Below are 24,064 nucleotides of genomic sequence, written 5' to 3' on the forward strand. Positions count from 1 at the left end.
TTTTTTATCCACGCAAACTCTTGCAGCTATAAGCCTTGAACGGAAAAGTCCTGTGTACTACCCCTAGGCCAGCCTTACTCTGATCTCCAACCTATATCAACCATATAGAAGGCATTTCTACATGGATGCTTCACAAGTACAAGCACCTATCTCATAACCTACATGATCCAAGTTAACTTGCTAGCCTTCACTGAACCTCTTTCCAAGGTGTAGGGCATCATCTGAGATTACTTGATCAAATTACTCAAGGGCCATTCTTGACCCTTCCTCTCTCACTCCTCCCTTAAACTTCAATTGTTAACAGCTTCCCATGTTTCCTACCTGGACTGCAGCCACAGCGAGCTGACTTTGCTCAGTTTCTGCTCCCCTTCAATCCACACTGTCTCATACCACGGAGGAAATAAATTACATTTACATTATAGTTAGACTGTGATCCTGGCTTCCAAACCATCAAGGTAAAAGTCAAGGGAAAGTAATCCTCATATCTCCTGATATTTGTTCTAGTACTAATACCGTGATCGGAATTAAACTTCTCAGGAGATTTACATAGGAAATGATCATGACTTAAGAGTCAACGACCTCTATACTACTCCTATGGCATAGTATATTATTTTTTAACCAGTACTTAACAAGTACTCACAATGAATCGGAAACCATGCTCACCACTGGAAATAAAGCAGTGAATGTGTGTGTGTGTGTGTGTGTGTGTGTGTGTGTGTGTGTGTGTGTGTGTTAATCTCACAGCTAATGCTGAGTTTCAAATAATATTAAGTGAAACTCTCATGAAAATTTACTGGAGGAAAATTTACTTCTTTCTCAAACTAGCCCTACTTTGTAGTAAATCCAGGGTCAAAATAACTATTTCTCAGAGTCCCCTTCTTGGCTGTCCCCAGAGCATGATTTCAAGACTTCTTACTCTTTTTTCTATTTCAGCTTACTACCACTCCTGTGCAGAACACACTACATATTGACCGCAGTCCCGAGTGCTGACAGTGCTTTCAGTTCATGTGGAATCTGTCATTTGCCAGCCTCACCTACTGACACCCGCTGCCCTCTCCAATGACTATTGCTCATTTGGGTCAAAGGTACTCATGATGCTCACCCAGTGAGTGCCAACGATGCCAGAGAGCAGGGTGTGAACCAGCCTTGCTCTGTCCACCATGGCAGAAAGTAAGTAGGGCAGCCAGATATCAACCTTCCATTACTTTAAAGGCTCTCCATTGTGCTACGAATGTCAAAGAGCTGAAGCTGCTCACATACTAGGGTCTGTTTATACTGAAACAATATTGTGTTTTCCCTCACCCATCTGAGAGCTATGCTCCCCAGTTGTTGGCGTTACAATGCACTACTCAGGTTCACATGTAGTATTTCCTGATGCTCCTGAAGGTCTGTTTGTCTTGTGTTATATTTTGGATCTAAGTGTTTACCCAAAAGCTCATGCACTGAAGGTTCGGTCTCAAACACAGCAGTGTCCAGTGTGGGTCTCTTGGGGGGTGGCAGTGACTCTATCACAAAGTTTCCAACCTACCACCGTGACTTGCCCTTAAAGTGCTAAGTCCTAGCTGAAGGAAGTGGGTCTGAGCTAGGCTAGAAAGGCAAAAAAACTTATTGGGACACAAGAAGAAAAGGGAGCTCTTCATTTGAAGTCTGGTGAAAAACTCTCACCAACCATGAAGCAAGGATTCCTTCACTCCTGTCTTGGCTGTAAACCTACAACCTGAGACTCTTAATAGAAGAAACCCAGTGGTTCCTGGTTTTACCTTATAAGACTCGAATCTATCCAAGGCTCCCTGAAGTTGTCCTGTAGACTCACCAATAATAGAAAGGGGGGAGGGTTGATTATAGCAACCATTCCAGATTTCGTTTTTCTCTCTCTCTCTTTTTCCAGATATGGCTTCTCTGTGTAACCTTGGCTATCCTGGAACTCACTCTCTAGAGCAGGCTAGCCTTGAACTCACAAAGATCTGTCTGTCTCTGCTTCCTGAATGCTGGGATTAAAGGCCTGCGCCACCTTGCAGGGCCAAGATGTATCTTGAGAGCTATTAAAAGAATATACATGATAATTGCTAAAACACTTTGCTATGAATCTCTTATGGGAAGCCAAGACCCACTCATGGTCTTATTCCCACACTAAGAATCTCTCTGTCATAACTCATTTGCCTAAAATCTGTTAAACATGGCTTCTTATAAGCTGAGATTATTCTGTGAGAAGCCCATAGCCATGTACGTCTAAGGTGTGCATTGTTCTTTCTTTTCGTTGCTTTCTTTCCATTTCAAACAGACTTCAAGTCTATTTCTTATTGTTTTGTTTTGAAATTCACTTCTAAGTTGAAGCCCACAATACTGTCCTGCAGCTAAAAGATTAGAATGCCTCAGGGTGCTGACAACACACTACCGCCATTCCTCTCAGTCTTCCTCAATACTCTTTGGTGGCTCTATTCTAGGGCAGCCGGCTTCCCTAGTCTTTGGCTCTAATGCTCTGAGCATGCTCCAAGAGTGCTCTACCGCTGAACTACATCCCCAGCTCAATTTTCTTAAACAAAATGGGGGAAGGTAACTTCACAAATAGTAAACACTCTACTGATGGATGTTTCAGTTCTTGACTTTAGTAATCTTGCATGGAGGACTTCAGGGAATTCTTTCACATTCAAACTTCTCCCCTTTGACCCCCCAATCCTAACACTGCCTCTCCTTACCCTCATTTCCTCTCTTCACAGGCAAACCCTTAAGGGGGAAAAAAAGGCAGACGAAATTCCTTTACTACCTGGGACTTCTTGGCAGCCTTAGCCTGAAGACTAGCAGAACTGGGAGTGGAACGTGGGAGGCATGGGGGCGGGACCTCGAGCGTGGCGGGGGGCTGACGGAACTGCCCTCCCTGGGGACCTCGGCCACGCACAGCATTGTGGGAGTTGTAGTTTTTACGGGGCCGAGTTTCCAGATCGGACAAAGTGTTTGGACTCACTTTCCCGTGCTCCTGTGCGCAGAGTTAATTGGGGCAGGTCCTTGGGAGAACAAGAAATTGCATAGGAGCTTGGTTATAAAATGTGGACTCGAATCCCGTGCGCCCGTGTAACTCCTGCTTTTGCGGCCTCTCCTTCATCAGGTTTGAAGAGCAAGTTTCAGGTCCAAGTAGCTGCCCTGACTGAGCCTGCAGTAGGAGCGGCCATCGTCGGCTGGGCTTAAACTACTATACAGTCTTTCTGCTCCCACCCCTTTTTCTCCACCAGGCTCCCGCCCCTAGGGCCTGACTGTCGCCGGGTCGCCCTGCTAGAGTCGCTGGTTCTGAGAGCTGGATGCACTTGCCCTCCAGTCCCCGCTAACTTCTGAGTAGCTGTTGAGCCCCGGTGCCCGAGGAGCCCTCAGCTTCCAAAGCCTCCAGCATGCGCGTGTGGGCCCCCGTGGGTGTCCTGGCCTCGATGGCTTACTGCTTTCACCAGCGGCGGGTGGCCCTGGCCGAGCAGCGGCCGCCGGATGGCCAGCGTCCGGTAGACCGCAACCTACTGGAGCTGAAAATGGTGCAGGTGGTGTTTCGACACGGGGCACGGAGTCCGCTCAAGCCGCTCCCGCTGGAGGAGCAGGTGAGAGGCGAGACACGTAGATGTTCGTGGGGACACACCTTAGCGTCCACACTTGTACAGAGGGGCTAGGGCTGGGTCTAGACAAGAGGGAAAAAGCAGTAGACTGGTCCTCAGGCTGTGGCCTGGAGCCCTCTTCCCCATCCTCATCCCCACACCAGTGTATAAGTCTTCCTTCCTGGCTAGGGCAGCCCCTAAACTTTCAGTTTCGAGGTGTAATGTAATTTTTCAAAGATGCCTAGGAATGGCCCGTGTGAGTGTGAGTGTGTGTGTGTGTGTGTGTGTATGTGTGTGTGATTTAAATGCAGATTCTGATTCGGTGGATATGGAGTTGAGTCATGTTTAGGAGTTCTGAGGTTGAACCTGAGTTCAAGGATGCAGTGGCCCTTGTAAGTGTCTGTTTCCCTGTTTGTTCGTGTCAGAGACCTTTGTACCAGGAGCTGCCTTTAGTGCTACCAAGGTGCAGAGCAAGCTGGCGCTTTGGGGACCACATCTTAATACAGCTTTTTCTCACGGGTTTACCAGAGACCATTTGTTATCTCATGAAGTCTTATTGCTAACAAGGATCGTATCTGGGGGTTCTTTAACCTTTTAGGTTTAGAAATCTGGAAAGGATTTGTGGTAAGAAGGGGAAATTTTAATTGGCTAGTCTTGTGGCTATAAGTCAGGATAATTATGATTAAAGCACAAGTAATTTGATTTTTGTTTTAAAAATGATTGCCTAACAGGTGAAAAAGAATAGGGCACCAGAAGTCCCTAAGGGCCCAAGTGTTGAATTTACCCGTGGAGTGGCTATGTTTTCGGTCAGATATACTCTTCATGGTCATTTCTGCTTTCCTGAAGTGCTGTGAGTTACAGCTTCAACCCTAGATCTTGAGTTTAAAGGGAGTCGCCACACATGAAAAACTCAAGGCACCAGAGTACCTCTCATATAAACATATTTTAGCAGGCGTTTATTTACCAGATCTCCAGTTAGCCTCTTTTTATGGCTATAGTACTTTCTGTCCGGTACTGCAACTCTTTTTGCATCTTTGATCCCTGCTCACTCCATGTCTTTAACATTAGGCCCCTGAAGTTGTCTTATTATTTGGTGTACACATGCCCCATCTCTTGCACCTCTATTCTTCTCTTTCCTTGCTAGAGAGTGTTAGAAAGATATATTTTATAAAGATATATAATATAATAATAATAATTATATATAATATATTTTATAAATTATATAAAGATATAATAATATATTTTATATAAAGATGTAATAATATATATCACATAAAATATAAAGATACATTTATATTTTAGACAGAGTTACCAGTGATAGCAAAGAGCAAAACTTCGTCTGGATCTGGCCACAGAGTATACAGACTGCAAATACCTATCAATCTAATCTCGGCCTGTCCTGGTGGATTCCAGTCTAGAACTTGCTTCGCTGACATGCTTTGGCAAGATATCATCATTCTATGTTGAGGGAAGTGGGAGAAACAATTCCACTTAAGGATACTCATTACATTCCTTGAGCCTCTTTGAATTGAAAAGAAAAAAGGTTTAAATCCTTTCAAGGATTGTGTGTGTATGTGTGAGCGTGCAAGCGCACATTGTGTGAGCCAGTTGGTATGTGATGGGAGTCTTACACCTTTATGGTGGAAGCTCCTAATAATCCCAGCTTCATTATCTTTATGTAGCTACAAAACATGGAGAATGTAATTCCATGGCCTTCCTTTACAGTATGAATAGGGGTATTGCTCTAACTTCCCACTCATACACTGCAGACTGAGGGCTGCTACTTTAAGATTTTAAAAAGGATCTTGTGGTATGTTTATAGGTAGGTGTGTGTGGGTGTGTAGGCCTTTTCCTAGAACTGGAGTTACAGGTGGTTATGAGCTATGGGATGGTGCTGAGGATGCTGAGAACAGACTAAAGTCCCCAGAGCAAGCACTCTTAGCTGCTGAGTTATCTCTCCAACCCTAGGCAGAAGAGCATGTCTGGTTTTCTTGGATAACATTCTGTGCATAAAAGCCTGGGATGGAGCCAAGTCAGCTTGTGAGTAAACGCCATGAGCCTCCTATGACCTGTTTCAGGATATTGTCTCTCAAGTTTCCTTTCCACTTTCCATGATAATTGAGTTTTCTAGCCTTTCTTACTCTGCATTGTCAGAATAGATTGCACCGCAACAATTATAAGACTAAAATTACTTTTGCTACAGTTAATAATTTCTGACTGGTTTATGGACAGACGTGTCCGCCTTGGTTCAGTTTTCTCACAGGTCCTTACAAAGAGGCATTGTTTGAACGGTAGAAGTTTTGCTGAATTGTTTTCTTACAGTTTGGATAACAATCGATCTGACCTGCCAAAAGGCTGTGCTTTGCAAATAAAATCATGGAACTTGGTGGAACATGTTTCTGTCTTTCAGAGTAACTCCAAATTCACTTGCAAACAAACTTGTGAACTTTGCTTTCAACTTTTCCCCCGTTTTTTTCAAGACAGTGGCAAGGTGACCCCATAGGGAAGTCTTTTCAGCGCTTACACCATTTAGCTACCCTAGTTCCTTGTCTGTCTTTGTCAGTGTAGATGAGCTGGGAAGCTTGTTATATTGCTTAACTCCTGCCCAAAGCTCAGTTGAGAGAAGTGTCTATGAAGGATGTGCCAGTTCCTTCACTCCACTGGGTTCTAAACCCTGGCGGGATATTGAATTCTTCAGAGATGGTATATGGGCTTGGAGTAGTGGCTCGGCAGTTAAGAGCATTTACTGCTCTAGTAGAGAGGACTCTGGTTCAGTTCCCAGCACCTGCATGGCCATTCAAAATGATACGTCCAGTTCCAGGGACTCCACTGCACTCTGGGCTCTGTGAACACCAGGCATACCTGTGCTCAGATAGATGTACATGCCGGCGAAACATTCATACACATTGAAAAAGAAATCATGGCTGGGTCTTCCTCCTAGACATTCAGATTTAGTTGGTGCAGGGTATCCGAGTGTGGTGGAAACATCTCTTCTCTGGGACTTTAGAATATCTGGGCTCCATAGCTGAGAAGTGGACACCCCACCCCATAAAATTTCAGAGGTGATTAGCCTAGAATGACACTCGGACTTCTGAAAATTAAAAATTCCTGTGATGCCTCATGTGTAGCCAAGGCTTAACCTTATCCTGGAGGGTTTGGGTGTGTTTTTGTTTTCTTTTTTCTTTTTAAATGGGATGTAACTGATCCATCCCACTGTGGAGTTGCCTTCCTAGGGTTGTGATATGGTAGAATCTTTATGCTAATGAAGATGCAGGGAGAAGCAGTCTCAGAGGACTCACCGCTCTGACTACCAGAAAGACGTCCACTTCATTCCGCTATCCTCCTTATGAGGCCCCAGTGGGAGGAATTTGTTAGCTTTAGGAGTGGCGTACTTCTCCAGAGCCGTAGTCTTGTTTGTATCTTTGAACTTGTCTAGCCAAGTTCTAAAAGCCAGAGAGTGTAGCCCGGAATCTGTACCCCTTCACAATAAGCATGCGCTCTTGGCCATAGGCACCTTTTGTTAGCCATACGTCTGCATTCCTTTTGTCCCTACGCTTGCTTGTCACTGTCTGTCCTCCTTACTTTGAGTCAGTCACTTTACAGTCTGTGTATTGCTATCACCTAATTTTCTTTTAAGACTTATTATTTTTCTTTAATTGGTGCGTTTATGTGTGTGTTTGTTTCCATGTATGTCTGCACCACAAGAGTTCCTGATGACCTTGGAGGCCAGAGACCCATTAGATCTCTTAGAACTGGAGTTGTAGGAGGTTGTAAGCTTCCATGTAGATGCTCGGAGTTCAGTCCTTGTCTTCGTTTATATTTATGTGAATATATGAGGTAAAATGATCAAGTTAGTCTCTCCCCTAATCCTGTCCTCTGAAACAAGATCTTGATTTGAAGCCTGGACTTTATAGAATTCTTCTGGGGTGGTATTCATGCCCAGGGGGCTGGAACAATGGCTCAGTATTTAAGAGCATTTACTGCTCTTGGGAAAGGCTCTGGTTAAGTTCTTAGTGCCTGCATGGCTGGGTTGGCCATTGGACTCAAAGTACTCTTCCCTTAGTCTCCTATCATGCTGCCTGGTTTGAGTTCCTTTTTACCACTCACAGACTGAACAGCAGGAAGGAGGGTAAGTGTCGGGGTGGGGCACAGTATGTATGGATGGCTATATCATTCATGCTTGAAAGTCTGAATCTTGTGCTTAGATTCAACATGACCTGGTCATCAAGAATTGTCTCTGGGAAGCGCCATAGTTCCGGGAGCGTCCTGGCTCAGAGAGGGTAGTATAGTATATAGAGTAGGACTCTGGTGATGGCTTTAAAGTCTGAGGGTCTCAGGACCTTCTAGCTCTCTAACTGTACTGAAAAGCTGATGATAACTTCTAAAAGTCCTAAACACGTTCTTGTTCTTTCTGAGGGTGAAAGGCTGCTGGCTCAGGCTATTGACACCTGTAGCCTAACAGTGGGCTTTGTTCTATCTCAGCTGGAACAGCTGGGCTCTAACATTCAAGCAAAGGGGACACTTAGATTACTATAGTGTTTATTACTAAGTTGTAAAAAGTTTCTTATGAAAGCTATCTAAGGAGAAAGCAGAAAGATCCTAAGCGAGGAAAGAGAGTTCTAAGTGGGGAAAGGGAAAAAATTCTAGTAAGGGAAAAATTCTACTCTCTTCTCTTTGTCCTCAGTACTTACACATCTTTAAGAATACATGAGCACATGCTACAAAGTTCATCACAAGTTCACACAAAAAAAATCAAATCATAAATTGAAATAGAAGTTTAGAACAGAGAATGTTTACATGCATATCCATTAGGAGTAATTATCTGGTTAAACATCCATCACCTGTCTCAGCTCCCCAGGTCCACTGAAGGTTTAAAACTATAACTAAGTTATTAGTGAAGTTTTATATGGATAAACCCAGTCAATAATTTATTCTCTGTTCTTGCACCTATAATCATTAGTTCCCTTTTTATGACCTTTGGTTGTTTTGCAACCTCTTGGAATGTGCTCTGAGTAGGAGAAAGTCTGGTTACTATCTAAGAGTAATTAACTGCTGACACTTGGGAGACTGGCAGAGTTCTCATTGCAGTTTTGACTATTAGAAAAGGACCTAATAGCAGTTTCACTATTAAAAAGCTTAATAATCACTGATATAATTCTAGGAATCCTTATAGGATCATCAGTAAGACTGAAGAAGCCATCTATTTGTCTATAGAACATCACTACAAGACATTGCATCTTCGTAGATCTGCAGAGATCTGCTCCAAAGGGGTGTGCTATTACTTAGTGGTTGCTATATATCTTCAATAATAACAGGAAAAGCATATTAATAGCAGGAATCTTTCTTAAAAAGAATTCCCTACAGCTTTGTTTTAAAAAGGGCAAATCTGTTGCAGATTATATAATAATCCAAAGCAGGCCGTTTCAGAATAATCACCTGCTAATTATTAGCTTGACCCATTATGGCTACCATAGGTCCTCTGTTGGTGAATGTGCTTAGAGATTACCTACTGGGTCTGAGGGCCCTGTGGACCTATGCATTGGGTTCTGTGGATTTAACCAGAATGGAGGCTTTGTCTGAGCTCTACAGGAATTTACACTATGTCGAAGGAGAGAGATGAAACAGATTCAGATCAGACTTAGGGGACTGTGCCAAGAGTGGGAACTCAAAGGAGGTAGCTTACCTTGACCTGACCTGAAGCAATCACAGCTTACCTGCTGTTCTGCCCTATCTTAGTTTTAGTCAGGGTGTATCTGTCCGCCCTGCCCACAATAGCCACACGGGGTCAGAACCAAAGCCATATTCATCTTTATTTATTCTTCCTGCCTACCTCCCAACCCCACCCCCAAATGGAGCTGTGTTCACCCACACGCCACATCCTACTGGAGCATCTTAGAGCTGCCTCCTCTATTCCTGTATCCATAGATGGAACCTTGTAAGCCTTGTAACCTGACGTCAAAACCTGCTCTCCTGCATCCATGGTAACTGTGACATGTGCCACTGGTTTTCAGACTCTGGGGCCATGGTCCTTTCACAATACTGGTAGTGTGCTGGGGGTGAGGGGTTTGAGGGGGCTGTTCCCTGGGCGCCTACTCCTACTTCACCTGGGAAATCTGCTATTTTAGCTTGTGTATTACTGTTCTGAAGCTCAGCTATTACAAGTTCAGGTGTTTGCTTGTCTGCGTCCTGTCATTGCATCAAGAAGTGCATCGAACGTCATTCCTTTTAAGACCACCTGAAGAAGAGCTGCATCTGGCTTTGAGCTGTGGCAGCTGTGTCTGGTGTCTTGGGGGATACACCCACTTCTGCTGCATCAGGGCTGTCGTTTAAATTCGTGGCTTGTTTCCTCTAAGCTGAAAACCCAGAAAAGGCCAGATCTGGTTGTCTGACAGTTAGTGTCTTCCAGAGGATCTGGGAGATCTTCGGAGCTGTTAATTGTATCCAGAGTAGAAAAGCAATAGATGGCTCGGTGTTCTATGGAAGCTGTCTACTGAACAGGACAGCCGAGTAAAGGAGCTTGCCTGGTGCAGTTTGATTAAGGTTTCTAAAGAGCCAGTGAACCTGCTGTGTAAGCTCAGGGCCATAGCCATGGTGTCTTGAGTTATATGCCGTGAGTGAGAGTTTCCTTCAGGGACTGGGACAGTAGGGAGTCAGAGGTTTGAGTTTTAGAATGTATCGTGTTCACACTGAAAGAATGAATAGGTTGGGAAGAGCTGGTACATGGACTACAACAGCAGTTCTCAACCTGGGGGTCGTGACCCCTCTGGGGATTGTTCACAGGAGTAGCCTAAGACCATTGGAAAATACACATATTTACATTATTATTCATAACAAAAATTAGTTATGACATAGCAATAAAAATAATTTTATGGCGGGGGGGGTCATCACAACATGAGGAACGGTATTAAAGGGTCACAGCATTAAGAAGCTCAGGAGCCATCTGACTCCAAAGGAGTAAGGGTCTCAGGTCAGTTGAGATGTAAGACCTGTGATGCTTTGATAATCATCCAGTTGTGGCAGGAGCCAGATCAGGAGGACCGAAGGAAGACGGGAGAGAGGAAGATGGGAGAGACAAAGGTGACCACAGATTACAGCCACTTGTTTCAGAAAGTAAAGAACAGGAAGTAGGTGATGGGAACATGAGGTGTTATACAGAGTCCTAGGTGTGGATTTGAGGCACATCGATTCCTTAGAAACTGTTTTCTAACGTGGCAGTCACTGAGCTCACGGTAGTTCATTCTTTCCCTTACCCATTCATTCATTCATTCATTCATTCATTCATTCATCCACTCACTCACTGAGTAGCTGCACCCAAGCAGCCTGGCTTTTTCTCCCTGTCCCTGATAGTCAAAAGGGACAGGAGTGCTGTAACTGAGTCTTAGGGTGAGCTAAGGACACCAGGAATAATAAATCAAAGTCATATCTTCCTTCAGTTGGAGGGAGAGTTCAGGTTTCTTTCTTTCCAATTGCTTCAGGTCACATATTCTAGAGGCCACAGGATGTCAGCACTGTGAGCTTCAGGAGCTTTCATTCAACTCTCTGTCATCTTTTATGGTCACAACAGGTGGAGTGGAACCCCAAGCTTTTAGAGATCCCACCAAATACTCGGTTTGATTACACTGTCACCAATCTAGCCGGGGGCCCGAAACCTCATTCTCATTACGACTCTGAATACCACAAGACCACTTTGAGGGTGAGTGGCCCTGAGAAGCCCACCAGAGAGCTTCAGGGATTCTTTTCTGGGCTGAGTTGAGCAGCTGAATGTTCAATCTTCTCTTTGTCTATGCCCTACTTTAGGGTGGTGTGTTTGCTGGGCAGCTGACCAAGGTGGGCATGCAGCAGATGTTTGCCTTGGGAAAGAGACTGAGGAAGAATTACATAGAAGATATCTCCTTCCTTTCACCAATCTACAACCCACAAGAGGTCTTGTGAGTCATAGACAAGGAGATACTTACTCGTTTAAGGTCTTGAGCATGAGTAATTTGTCCAGACCCCCACTCTCGTCCAAGGTGATTGGGGGGCACCAGATCACCACTGAGCGATTACCTTTGTGTCATAATCTTCTGTGAACAGGTAGTCACTGAAGGCCACAGCCATTGGCTTTCAGGTCCTTGGGGGCAGCCAGTCTAGAGAGAGCAAAGGTTTTCTCCCTGTGGGACCCTGTGTGTGGTTTTGAGAGGTGTGCAGCTGCTCCGTTCCCAGCTGTTCTCCGTTCCTGTGTGAGCATCTCTGCCTCTGCATGTTCATTTCTCTCCAGTATTCGCTCTACCAACATGTTTCGGAATCTGGAATCTACTCGGTGTTTGCTGGCTGGGCTTTTCCAACATCAGAAAGGTTTGTGTTGTAGTCTGAAAGCCACCCCTGTGCCGGGGAGCTCGCTTCTCACTTCCAAAGCTGCCCTTCTCTTCCTCCATGCCTCGTCTCTTGGTCCCGGCTGCGCTTAAGGCTTCCAGTTGCTCAAGTTATAGGGGGTCCTTCAACATCCAGCCTTCCGTTGCCCTTGCCAACCTGACCTCCACATTGAGCAGAAATTAGATGTCCCGTCACTTCCCGACTCCTCAGGTTTCTAAGCAAGTTGTAGAGGGCGACCCTGTCCAGTCTTGTGAACAGTGGTGAGGCACTACAGAAAAAGAGGGTAAGGAGCACACTTAGCGGAACCCAAGCTGCCGTTGCTCTGATCTTAGCGATAACCTCCAGCCTGACCTACACGGTGTCAGCGTGCTCTGCTCAGCCTTTCTTAGTTGAGAAAGTTGCCAAGTTTGGGCCTTAAAGGAGTCACTGAATGATTATAGTCAACTTCAGAACTTCTCACGGCGAGGACTGCATTTCTCCCTTCCTTCCTGGATCCCGTGTGAGGCTTGTGTTATCCACATGCCTGTGACCAAACATCTGACAGAAACAGCTCAAGGGAAGAAAGGTTTATTTTGGCTTTAGGTTTCAGAGCGACAGGAGGCTGCTGTGGAGAGGAAGCTGTGACAGAAGCAGGGCAGCAGGAACCTGCTCAGCACCACTGTCCCCACATGTGGTGATCTGAATGGGAGGCTGTGAGTGTACACACTGACAGGCTAGGCCAAGCCTGAGGCAGGTGTAGCCTCCTGAGGCCTGGCCCCATAATGTAGCTGCCAGCCAGGCTCACCTTGTGAATGCTCTACATTTTCCTACACTCCTTCCTCCCCTCTAGGGAACAAGTGTTCAAAACAGGAGCCTGTGGCTCAAGCCCTAATAATTCAAACCCACCAAATGAGGCCACGTTTTTGACATTTGTCACTCTTCTGAATGTCAGATAATCACGACCTAACTGGTATTAGGACATTAAGTGCTACTGCAAAGCAGAAATTCTTGTTTTGAAGTATCTTAAATGGGATGGAAATACAGTTTCTGTTTGAATGGCAGTAGACCCTCCGGGGTTGAGGAGGTTGGCTCTGCCTCTCAGCTGGTTTGGGTGATGCTACTAACTCTGGCTGAAGCCAGCTACTTCACACACTGTGTGACTGGCAAGCCAAGCAAATGGGGCAGGCTGCCCCTTTGAGGGAGCCCTCAGACTGAGGAAAGATCTATAAGGCCTGATCTTCTGAAAGTCCCTCCCTTGTCTACCTCCAAAAAAGGCAAATGTCCCCTTCCCAGAAGCACTGTCAGTGACACAGGAGGAGGCTTCTGAGCAGAGTAGCCTGTGTTAAGTTACTGTCTTGACCTATGAATTGGGGGAAACAACCTAATTCTGAAGACGTGGAGACCAGCTATACTGTGCTAGGACACCCAGATGCTGGTCCTGGTTGTGCCTGGGATAGGGGATCTTTAGAATGAGTCAGGGAAGCACCGATCTGACCCAGGTCTGATCCTGTTCTGGTCTATGGCCCAGTAGGAGGGTGTGTGTGCTAGACAGAACCCCTGTCGCTTGCTTTATCCAGTGCTTGGAGGAGATCCCTGGGCAGAGCCAGGGCAGGAACTGCTAGTAAGGTTGACCTTGGGACCTTCGGCCTGGGTTGGCTCTGTAGACAAAGGGAAGCAGAAGACAGAAGTAGGGTCTTGGAAGAGTGAGCTGAGCTCCTGCCACCTGTGCTTCCTCTTCCCTTCCAGGACCTGCTGTCATCCATACTGATGAGGCAAGCTCTGAGGTCCTGTACCCCAACTATCAAAGCTGCTGGAACCTGAGGGAGAAGACCAGGTAACAGTTTTCTCTCACTCTTGCTGAGCTGACAGGTGCTCAGGCACTTCTGGGCTATGCTAGGACTGTAATCGAGGGCAGAAAGAATATAGTTTCCACACAGATTTGAGCTATGATTTGTTGCAGTAAATCTTAAATTGATGGCTAACCTATTATCCCGTGCTTTGCCGGCTCCTGCAGGGCCATCTGGCACAACAGGGATCTCTGACTTGGCGCTCCACGCTGCCTCTAGGAACTCAGGCTGGGTTCACTCTACATCCCCTGCTGCTCTGTTGGGTGGATACGACCGCCCCAGCCTGTTGTTTTCACTCACTCTCCCTTGGCATGCTGTTGCCAAGCCTTAGACACACACATCCCAACTCTGTGGTGGGCTTTATGTGCTCTGCCACTACACACTTTGAACTCAGTTAAGTAGTCACATCAAAGAACACACCAAACCACTCTGATCCAATAGGTAGAATATAATTTGCCAACCTAGATAAGTCAAATGATCTTGTGCAATTTCATCCCTTATAAAACATTCATAACAGCCTTATTTATGAAGAGATGCGCCAAGAGAAACATACACATCTGCCTCCATCTCCGTTCTTCCCTGACTCTCTCCCCTCTCAATCTCCACCTACTGCCTCCTCTTCCGCTTTCCTAGACCTTTCTCCACCTACCTCTCTCCTGTCCAATCATATACCACCGTAACATAAACCCACAATGAAACCTCCGAGAAATGGGATTGGAAACTTTAGCCTTTTATTCTAGCCCTAGTTCTTGCTCACTTACAAGTCATTTAGCTTCTTGGCACCTTAATGTGTTCATCTGTAAAGTAGGAATAATGTTGCTAACCATACCAGATTTTTATAAGGATTACATGGGATTGTAAATGCTAAACAGAATTACATTGTGTAAATTGCCGATCACTGTACAATAAAAATACCAGAAGCTGTGGGTTTTGGCAGGGGCCGGAAGAAGGCCGCAGTTTTACAGCCAGGCATCTCAGAGGATTTGGAAAAGGTGAAAACCGGGGTGGGCATTGACGATAACCAAGTGGACTTCTTCGTTCTCCTGGACAACTTGGCTGCTGAGCAGGTAGGATAACTGCTTCCCTGGGGTCCTGGGTTTTGAAAGCCATGGGGATGGGCTGGCTCCTAACTTGGAACTGACTGGAAGTCCGTCTGGTCTGCAGACTGCTGCAATGGGACTTGTAGATGGTGTGCATGTGAGGATTGAAGGGCCCAGATCAACCAAGCAGGGCTATGAGCAACAAGCTGGCCTTCACACAGGACCCACACAGTTCCAGATCAGCTTCTGAAAGTTCATTTCCTACAGACCTGTGTGTCTGGGGGAGTGGGGACAGCGTAGGGCTTGGTTATGAGTACCCATACCAGTTTTCTGTGTGCACATATGTTTGGAAGCCAGAGGACAGCCTCAGACATCTCTCTGCAGGACGCATCCACCTTGGTTTTTGAGACAGGATCTCTAACTGCACTGGATTAGTAAGCATGACAGACTATCTGGCAGGTAAACCTCAGGGATGCATGTGTCTCTGTACCTAGTCCTGGAACTGTAAGCTTGTGCCACCAAAACTGGGGTCCGAATGCAGGCCCCCAACACAGCAAGCACTTCACTGCGTTTTCTATCTTCTCAGCCTGAGTTTTGCTTTCTTTGAGACAGGATCTAGCTATGCAGCTCAGAACTTCCTCGGATCCCTGCTTTAGACTCCTGAGCGCTAGGGTTACAGGTGTGTGACATCCCCATGCTCTACTTGTAAATCTAGCATTTTCAGGGTCCAGAACCTTCGGGGTTCCTCTTTCTTGTGTCACTTTTTAGAGAGTCTGCATGGATATCAGCATATTTTTAAAATCTGAGCTTGGTGGGGTCCACAGTCCTTTGATCCCAGCATTAGTCACACTGATGCAAGAGCTTCAAGAGTTGGAAGCTAGCCTGGCCTACACAGTGAGATATCAATGTGTTTATATTTAAATCCTGGGTAAAGATGGCTCCTTGGGTAAAGATGCTCACCTCCAAGCTGGACAACCCGTATTTGATCCCCAGAGCACACATGGTAGGAGAGAACTGATGGTCATATGTTATCCTCTGACTGTCACATGCTCACTGTGGTAGTGCATCCTCCACCTCAGGCACTATGCTTCCATGTACACACACACAGGTGCACTTACATGTACACACACACATGTCTACACATACATGTTTGCACACCTATACATACATACATACATACACACAGTCACATGAATACACATGCACGTACATATATACACATAGTTACATGCTTATACCATACATGTGCATGCAGACACATACTTGCTTACATGTATACACATAGTTTCATACTTGCACACACACTTACCTGTATACACTTACATGTATATATACAGTTATATGCTTACACATATATACACATGCATGTACATACACATGTATACACACATGTATATGCACATATATTCATGTGTGTACATATGCACACACAATCAACTCAGGTAAAATTTTGAGATATCTGTAAAGTAATCTGGTTAATCCTTTAGACTGTTTTCCTCAATTTGATTTATCCATAAAACCTTTCTGTGTATTAAAAATATATTATACATAGTACATTTAATGAATGAATATGTTTTCTGTAATATAAACATGTTATTAAAATGCACTGAAGTGTGTATTACATTTCATGCAGTAATATAGCCTCACACAGTGGCTTCTTTAAACTGAAGTGCTGATGGCCAAAGGCGGTGTGAGGTCTTTTTCCTTCTCTTAACAGAAATGACAGTGTCCCCAAGGCACCAATGTGTATTGCTTATGTGTAGTAAATGTAATGTTGTACACATAACATGGCAAGGATTCATGAAACGTATTTATATGGCACACAGTTTCTAAAAATCATTTTAAGAAAAATAAAAATCAAATGAAATTTGTCAGTTTCTTGACTTATATTTTATTCTTCATTAAAAGTTAAAAATTGTTAGTTTTTTAAAAACTTGAAGCACATGGGAGCCATCATTGGCGTGTGAAACAGTTTTTACAATTCTGTGCCTATATGGAGCTAGAGAGATGGTTCAGCAGTTAAGAGCATTACTAGCTTCTCTTCCAGAGGACCCGATTCAATTCCCAGCACACAGTTCGTCTGTAACTCCAGTGCCAGGGGGATGTGACATTCTTACATGGACATATATTAGGCAAAAACACCATGTACATGAAATAAAAGTAAATAAATCTTTAAAAAACAAAGAAAGAGCAATTCTGTGCCTGTAGATCTGGAGAAAGTTTTAGAGGGCCTGAGGACATAGGCTCCCCAGGAAGAAACAGGCCTCAGTGGTTTTAATAGAAGCCATTGGTGCCTTAGGAGGCAAGAAGAACTTGGTGTAACATTGCTGTGACCCTTTGCAGGCGCACAGCCTTCTAAACTGCCCAGCACTGAAGAGATTTGCTCAGCTGATCGAGCAGAGAGCCGTGGACACGGCCTTGTATATGCTGCAACAGGAAGACAGGTGAGGTCGCGACAGGCACTGGCACGGCTCAAGCTCGGTCAGTGGTAGAGGTGCTCGCGTGCGTGCGTGCGTGCGTGCGTGCGTGCGTGCGTGGGTGCCTGAGGGGGACGGGGTGGTTTCAGCAGTCAGCTGGCATTGTATGAAACATGGAAATCCCTCTCTGCTAGCCTCCCCTCGGGCCTCTGCCCTTACTGGGGTGATGACCCGAACCTCCGTACCTGCTACACGAAACCCAGTGTCGGAGTCCTGTTTTACCTTTCAGAAGACGGAGGTGGAGGGAGTGGAAAGGGAAATCGTTACGCTACACTAGTTCTCGTGGTTCAGTTTACAAGTAGTTCCCCCCTTCCCACTGCTTGGGAGGCATCTTTTGCTGCTTTTATAGGTAAAGGAACTGGACAGTGTCCACAGAGCCCTCCTTTGATCCCTGTCCCTGCTTGAGGGAGGACTGTGCTGAGAGAGACTGGCTACTTTTTCAGGGCTCATGAGGCAGGTGCAGAGCTAGGACTTGGTCCCAGATCCTCCAACCAATTTGCTGCGTCTTGCTGGTACTTGGGATTCTGTTCTGGAATGCCCACTGCTTTTCTTTTTCTGATTAAGAGCATCCAGTTTGCACTAAGAATAGGTGAGATCAGTTAAGCCAAAGTGAAGGGACAGTCCGGGACTGTTAGTGGGATGAGAACAGTTAAAGGGGAACAGTTAATTTTTCAAGAATTTGCAGGGTTTGTTGCATAAGGAAAGAGCCTCTGGTGGGGTTCAGAGCCAGCATGTCCGCATGTTCTAGCCTTGGGCATGCACAAGTGCCCCAGCCAAACCACTCAGCTGTCCTTCCTCCTCTAAGTCCACACGTAAACGTGCTCAGTAAATACCCCAGGCTCTGCGGGCCATGTCTGGTCTGTCGTGGCTTCGTTTTTTATGCGTCATGAAGCAGCTCATGGGTAGTACGAACATAAAAGGGTGTGGCTGTGTTCTAGTAAAACCTTATGAGAAGAGGCAGGCAGCGTGTATCTGGCCACACTGCTCTGCCGTTCTTTCCATTCATATCAGTTTCATAAAACTGATGTCTTCTTCAAGGACAAATGTTACAACGTCACAGTGCATTCGGGGTTGTCGGGCCTGCGTACCTGGCAGGTGCGTGCCACATGTAGTGGGGTGGTTGCGCCCCCCCACCCATTGCTTACCGTTCCTTCAGGCATGAAGGTGGCAATTTCTAAAACAGACTCATATCAGCCAAGCCAGCCTCCTTCTATTTTGTGCAATTAAGTACTTAGAATCCTAAGAGCGGTATGTTACATTTTAGTTTTTGGGATCCATGCACCCCCCCCTAAAAAAAAAAGTGTGAGGCGATAAATCTTTTGTCACTTGGGAGCCTTTCTTTGTTTTGCTCAGTACTGTGAGAGTTGAGTTATGTCACCTGCGGTTAAGGGATGACCTAGAATGAAAGTGTTAGGAGATGGCTCTGAGCTCCCAAAGGGAGATGAGCGGGTCCTCACGGCTCAGCTCCAGAAGTTACAGGTGGCAGACAGTCTGGCAGCGGATGCTCCTCCCTTCCTCGCTTCCCAGTGCTTCTCCAGGGCCTTTGGGATTTCTGAGTCCCAGCCTTGCTCTTTGATTCCTCGAGGCATAGTTATGTTTGTTTGCATTTACTTATTGTGTGTGTGCACGTGAATGTCTAAAATGTGTGCACATGCATGTGTATGATGTGTGCACATGTATGATGTGTGCAGATTCGGGTGGGCTTCCTTCCACTGTGTAGGTTCCCCATTTCTAAAAGACTTAGAAGTAAGTGACTTTACCCTCTGAGCCATATCTCCAGCCCAGGGCCCACTCCCTTATAGCTCCTGAGTGTTTCCGTCTTAGCTGCATTCATGGTAGGTGTGTATCCTGATGTTTTTGTTGGAAATCTTTGTTCACAGAGAACCTTCAAACTTGCTGTGAAGCCATTTCTCTCCCTTGCTGTGCCCCCCGTGTTACTTGTCTTTTCTTTGCCTCCTCTGACTGCGCCCTGAGGTCCTAGGAGGCAGAGCTGACACCTCTCCTGGGTGCCAAGTGCCTCCCAGGTGCTTGAATGTTATTCATGCTTCACAGGGAAAGCCTGCAGATGGCAGTGGGCCCATTCCTACACATCCTGGAGGGAAACCTGCTCAAAGTTGTAGACCCTGCCACCCCACCCAGCAAGACCAGGTACCCGGCACAGTGAATGCTTGTGCCACAGAAAGCCATGGGGTTTGGTTCTGGCTGGAGGGAGGGACGCAAGGGTATGTGTCCATAACCAGGCTGTCCGTGACTGCAAGTCAGTGCTTACAAGGCCATGTGACCCCCAAGCAGTTCACAGCCTCTTACCTTCCTGCCTGCCATAGCTTTCCTAGAATATGTCTATTTTACCATCTCAAAGCTATTTTTCTTTTCTTTTTTAAATCTAACTGAATATATGTCAAATGCATGAGTATCACACTGGCTTGATATTTTAGTAGTCCAAAACAATGATGACCTGATTTGAATCTTTCATTTGGTGGACAGAAAGTATGATCACTGCACTTCTTAAAACATTGGAAACAGCATATGGGCTTCTATCCCCACGTTCACAGAGCCTGGGACACTGGGCCAGGACCCTGGATTTGTTCATGTGTGCTGGGGACTAGCTCAGCAAATTGTGGTTTGCCAACAATGTCGTTACCTGGAGACTTGCTTAAGTCTTAGGCCCCTCTCTATCCTGCCCAAGAAAAACCTGCATTTTAATTAGATGCTTCTTAATGTTCAGGTACTGCCAGGGTGTGAGGAGAAGGTAACACAGCTAAAATCCTGCAGTGCTCTGAGGGGTGCAGAGAGGCTGAGTTCGGGGAAAAGCAGGCCTGGAACCCGGAGCAGCGGTTCTGACAGTAAACCGTGCCTGTCTGTCTGTCCATCCCACATATCTGCACTGCATCTCCTGCACCTTTTGCTCCTTGTCACTCTCCCCCTTGTGCTAGTCCCCTAGGTTTAGCGTCAGTAAAGTCCTTGACCATGCTGAGGAGAGAAATGTTAGCATTAAGCAGATGCCATAAAGTGGCTTCTTACATTACTGATTAAAGCTTCTTAGCGAATATGTTGAAGGCCAAGCAGCTTAATATATGTTTGAAACTAATTAAAATGTCCAAACCTGCAAGGAGCAGGGGCTACCCTCCTACACCCACGTAGCCAAGAGTAGGAAGAACATCAGTCACGGGCTGGCAGGACCCAGAGGGAGAAGAGAGGTAGGCCACACATTTCTCCTTTGAAACTCACCAGGGAAGGAGTAAGTGGGTGCTCGGGAAGGTGGAAGCAAAGAGCTGTTCCAGAGGTCGTTCTTCTCCTTGAGAAGTGAGAGTGGGAATAGGCTGTTCACCATCTGCTCCAGGGGAGTTTTAAACCAGCTCAGTTGACTGCTAGCTGCCCCTTGCTTCTGAGGCAGCTACTCTTTTTCACTCAGAGGCGACAGGTAATGTCTTGGCCTCCTGGAGTTCTGATCCTAAGGCAAGCAATTGTGGAGAACCGTTTCCTTCTTGCAGAAAGATGTACCTTTATGCAACTCACGATGTAACCCTGCTGCCTATGCTATTGGCCTTGGGGATTTTTGACCACAAATGGCCCCCCTTTGCTGTTGACCTGACCATGGAACTCTACCAGCACCAAGAATCTAAGGAGTGGTTTTTGCAGCTCTATTACAATGGGAAGGTAAGATCTCTGAGGTGGGAGTAGGTTGGTGGCAAAGCACCCAGCCCAGCACACCTGGTTTACCCTGTACATCTGGTTTAGTGTCAGGTGTCTCTTCTCAGACCTAATGGAGTCCCAAGTGGTAGCCTCAGCTCTTTGAATCCTATGTGTGTAGGGCAGTCGTCAGCCTATGGTAGAAAGGTACAACATGGCCACATCTCAGTTCTAGTATAGATCTCTTCTAGGGATAGGGCTACTCTCCAGCTCTCCTGAGTGTGTCTGCCAAGCTGTACCTCCTGACGGAGGTGTCTTGGTGCCCTAGCTGACTCAGTATTGTTGACGTCCAGGAGAGGAACTGTGTACTCTGCAGGGGAGGAGGTCTTCCTGGCTGTTACATGTGTGTACGTCCATAAAGCTGGGCTCAACTGAGGTTAGATCTCTCTGAAGACCCGCTGAGCTCTATTTCTTTTGCAGGAACAGGTACCAAGAGGCTGCCCCGACAAGCTCTGTCCACTGGACAAGTTCTTGAACACCATGTCTGTTTACTCTGTAACCCCAGAAAAATACCGAACACTCTGCTCGAAAGCACAGACAGTGGAGCTTGGAGAGTGACTGGTTTACATGATAAGTTGGTTTTTAAATAAAGTGCCTTTATATAAAAGAGTATCATGTTAAGATCAAAATGGGGCTCTCTACTCTGTGGCATGATTTCTTATTTTATGTCTGTTCATGTTTTGCCTGAATATAAGTCTCTGTACCACTTACGTGCCTAGTGCCTTACAGAATCCAGAAGAGGGCATTGGATTCCCCTGGAACTGGAGTCAGAGATGGTTGTGAGCTGCCTTGTAGATGCTGGAAGCCAAACTTTCTCTGGAACAGTAACCAGTGCTCTTAACCACTAAGCCATTTCTCCAGTCTCATAGCATGGTTGCTAAGATCAAAGCTTTAGTGTTAGCCAGGGGAATTATGAAACCAAGGTCTTTGTTTCTGTCAATGCTATTCAGGCCCTATTAAGTCCCAGTTATCAAAAGGATAGTGGATTGTATCTTCAAGTTGTTGCAGTTTGGTGGTGAAAAACATAAGTAATCTGTGGCTTCTAGTGCTGTGTCTTAAGCTAGGACAGTGTATTATGTAGTGTTCTGAACATAGGAACAAACCTGCTCCTTCTGGTAGGGGTTACTAGATAAGCCAAGAAGTCTTCTGGGGAAATACTGTCTAACATTGACATTGGAGGTGTAGTTAGGATTAATAAGTTCAGCATTAGTCAATAAATACAATACAGAATGTCCATAGACTTAAGGACAGAAGTCACATGATCATCTTGGTAAACAAAACCCTTCTGGCAAAGTCCAACATCCCTTCATGGTTAAGGCCCTAAAGAAACTGGGGATGGAAAAAATGTACCTCAGCACAATAAAGGCTGTGTGTGGCAGACTTATAGCCAACATACAGTAAAGGAAAAACTGAAAACTCAGAAATAAGACAAGCATGTCCACTCAATTTACTCAATATGGTGCTTGAAGCCTTAGCTAGAGCCATAAGGCAAGAGAAAGAAAAGAAAGGCACACAGATAGGCAAGGAAGAAGTCATATTAGCCTCTGTGCAGATGGCATGGTCCCATACTTAGGAGACCTAAAGACTCCCGCAGGAAGCATCTCATTAATGCTTAACAGAGTAAGATACAAAATCAACATACAGACATGAGCAGCCTTTTTACAAAGCAATAACAGGAAATGGGAAAATAGTCCTGACCACAATACTCAAAAATAAAAACAGTTTAAAAAGTAAGAAAACTAAGTGAAGAAATGAAAGACTTTGTCCTGGTTAGATTCTACTGGCAGTGTGGCAGAGCTAAGTCACCTGGGAGGGGGAGTCTGAGGGATTGCCCAGATCACATTGACCTGTGTCCAGGTCTGTGGGGATTGTCTTGATTGCCAGTTGATGTGGGAGGGCCCAGCATACTGTGGGCAGTGCCACCCCAAGACTGGTTGTATAAGGAAGCTAGTTGAGCGATAACTAGAGGGAGCAAGCCAGTAAGCAGCATCTCACATGGTTTCCGCTTATCTTCCTGCCTTCCTGCCATGATGGGATGTGACCTGAAAGTATGAGGTGAAATATGCTCATTCCTTCCCAGACCACTTTTGGTGTTAGTTTGTGACAGCAACAGAAAGCAAACGAGAAGAGACCTCTACAGGAAAAAACCTGAAAACACTGAAGACACTAGAGGAAGGACTTCCCATGTTCATGGCTCCACAGTATCAATGCTATGGAAATGGCTATACTATCAAAAGCAATCCATAGACCCACTGCAACCACTCAAAACTGCTGTGATGAATCTTCACAGAAACAGAAAGGACAACCCTAAAACTCCAAGAAGCACAGAAGACCCCAAATAGCCAAAGTAGTACTAAGCAAAAAGCAGTACTGAAGGTCCCATTGATAAGTTACATTATAGAGCCTTGGCATCAAAACCAGCATGGTACTGGCACAAAACCATGCATAAACCAGTAGAATGGGGTGGAACAGAAGGCCCAGACAAACCTGCATGGCTATGGGCATCCAATTCTTGACAAAGATAACACACACACACACGAGAAACCCAAACTTCAATTAGTGCTGCAAACACTGGATATTCTCAGGTAGAAGAATGAAACTGATCCTTAGCTTTCACCTTGTACAAAAATCAAAAGGGAGCAATGGTGTTGGAGGCCTGAAACTCGGGATCTGTTAGTGAGAGGAAAACATGCAAATAGAGGCACACACCAGGATTTCCTGGAAAGGACTCTAGCTCAAGAAAAAGTTGCAGTTGACAAAGGGGATTGTATGAAATTCAAAAGCTTCCTCAGCAGAAGAAGTGATGAGAATCAACAGATAGGGAGGAAACCTTTGCCAGTCTGACACACTAACACCTCTAAAGAACTCAAAGGAAATTACACACTATCTCCCAACACACACCTAACAACCCTCTGTGGTGGTTTGAATGAGAATGGCTCCCATAGGCTCACATGTTTGGACACTTGGTCCTCAGGTGATGGAACTTTTTGGAAGGATTAGGAGGTGTGGCTTTGTTGGAAGAGGTACATCACTGGGCATGGGCTTTGAGGTTCCAAAAGACACTCTCCCTGCCTCCTACTTGCAATTTAAGGTGTTTTAAGAACTCA

General features: G+C 45.6%; 1 protein-coding gene across 3 annotated transcripts; it reads left to right on the forward strand.

The window, feature by feature from the left end:
• Nucleotides 1–3,044: 3,044 nt before the first annotated feature.
• Nucleotides 3,045–21,553, forward strand: ACP6 (acid phosphatase 6, lysophosphatidic). 3 transcript variants are annotated; one of them, XM_080915517.1, is made up of 11 exons: nucleotides 3,045–3,103; nucleotides 3,228–3,578; nucleotides 11,137–11,265; nucleotides 11,370–11,500; nucleotides 11,830–11,906; nucleotides 13,650–13,737; nucleotides 14,688–14,817; nucleotides 17,134–17,234; nucleotides 19,320–19,415; nucleotides 20,759–20,924; nucleotides 21,378–21,553. In XM_080915517.1, the coding sequence occupies exons 2-11, from the start codon at nucleotides 3,381–3,383 to the stop codon at nucleotides 21,513–21,515; spliced, it is 1,254 nt and encodes a 417-aa protein (XP_080771643.1). In that variant the 5' UTR covers nucleotides 3,045–3,103; nucleotides 3,228–3,380; the 3' UTR covers nucleotides 21,516–21,553. The 3 variants fall into 3 exon arrangements, 2 of the variants coding, with proteins under 2 accessions (XP_080771643.1, XP_080771642.1); XR_013975001.1 differs by adding an exon at nucleotides 15,403–15,469 and having other exon boundaries at nucleotides 3,046–3,578; nucleotides 21,378–21,516; XM_080915516.1 differs by having other exon boundaries at nucleotides 3,046–3,578.
• Nucleotides 21,554–24,064: the final 2,511 nt, after the last annotated feature.

The sequence above is a fragment of the Micromys minutus genome (genome assembly GCF_963924665.1).
Source record: "Micromys minutus genome assembly, chromosome: 4".
NCBI classification, from domain to species: domain Eukaryota; kingdom Metazoa; phylum Chordata; class Mammalia; order Rodentia; family Muridae; genus Micromys; species Micromys minutus.

Excerpts from the sequence above, each read along its gene's own strand:
- ACP6 (XM_080915517.1), top strand. The coding sequence starts at position 3,381 with ATGCGCGTGTGGGCCCCCGTGGGTGTCCTGGCCTCGATGGCTTACTGC. Across the intron at positions 11,907-13,649 it reads GCTTTTCCAACATCAGAAAG|GACCTGCTGTCATCCATACT; the intron begins GTTTGTGTTGTA and ends CTTCCCTTCCAG. Across the intron at positions 13,738-14,687 it reads AACCTGAGGGAGAAGACCAG|GGGCCGGAAGAAGGCCGCAG; the intron begins GTAACAGTTTTC and ends GGGTTTTGGCAG.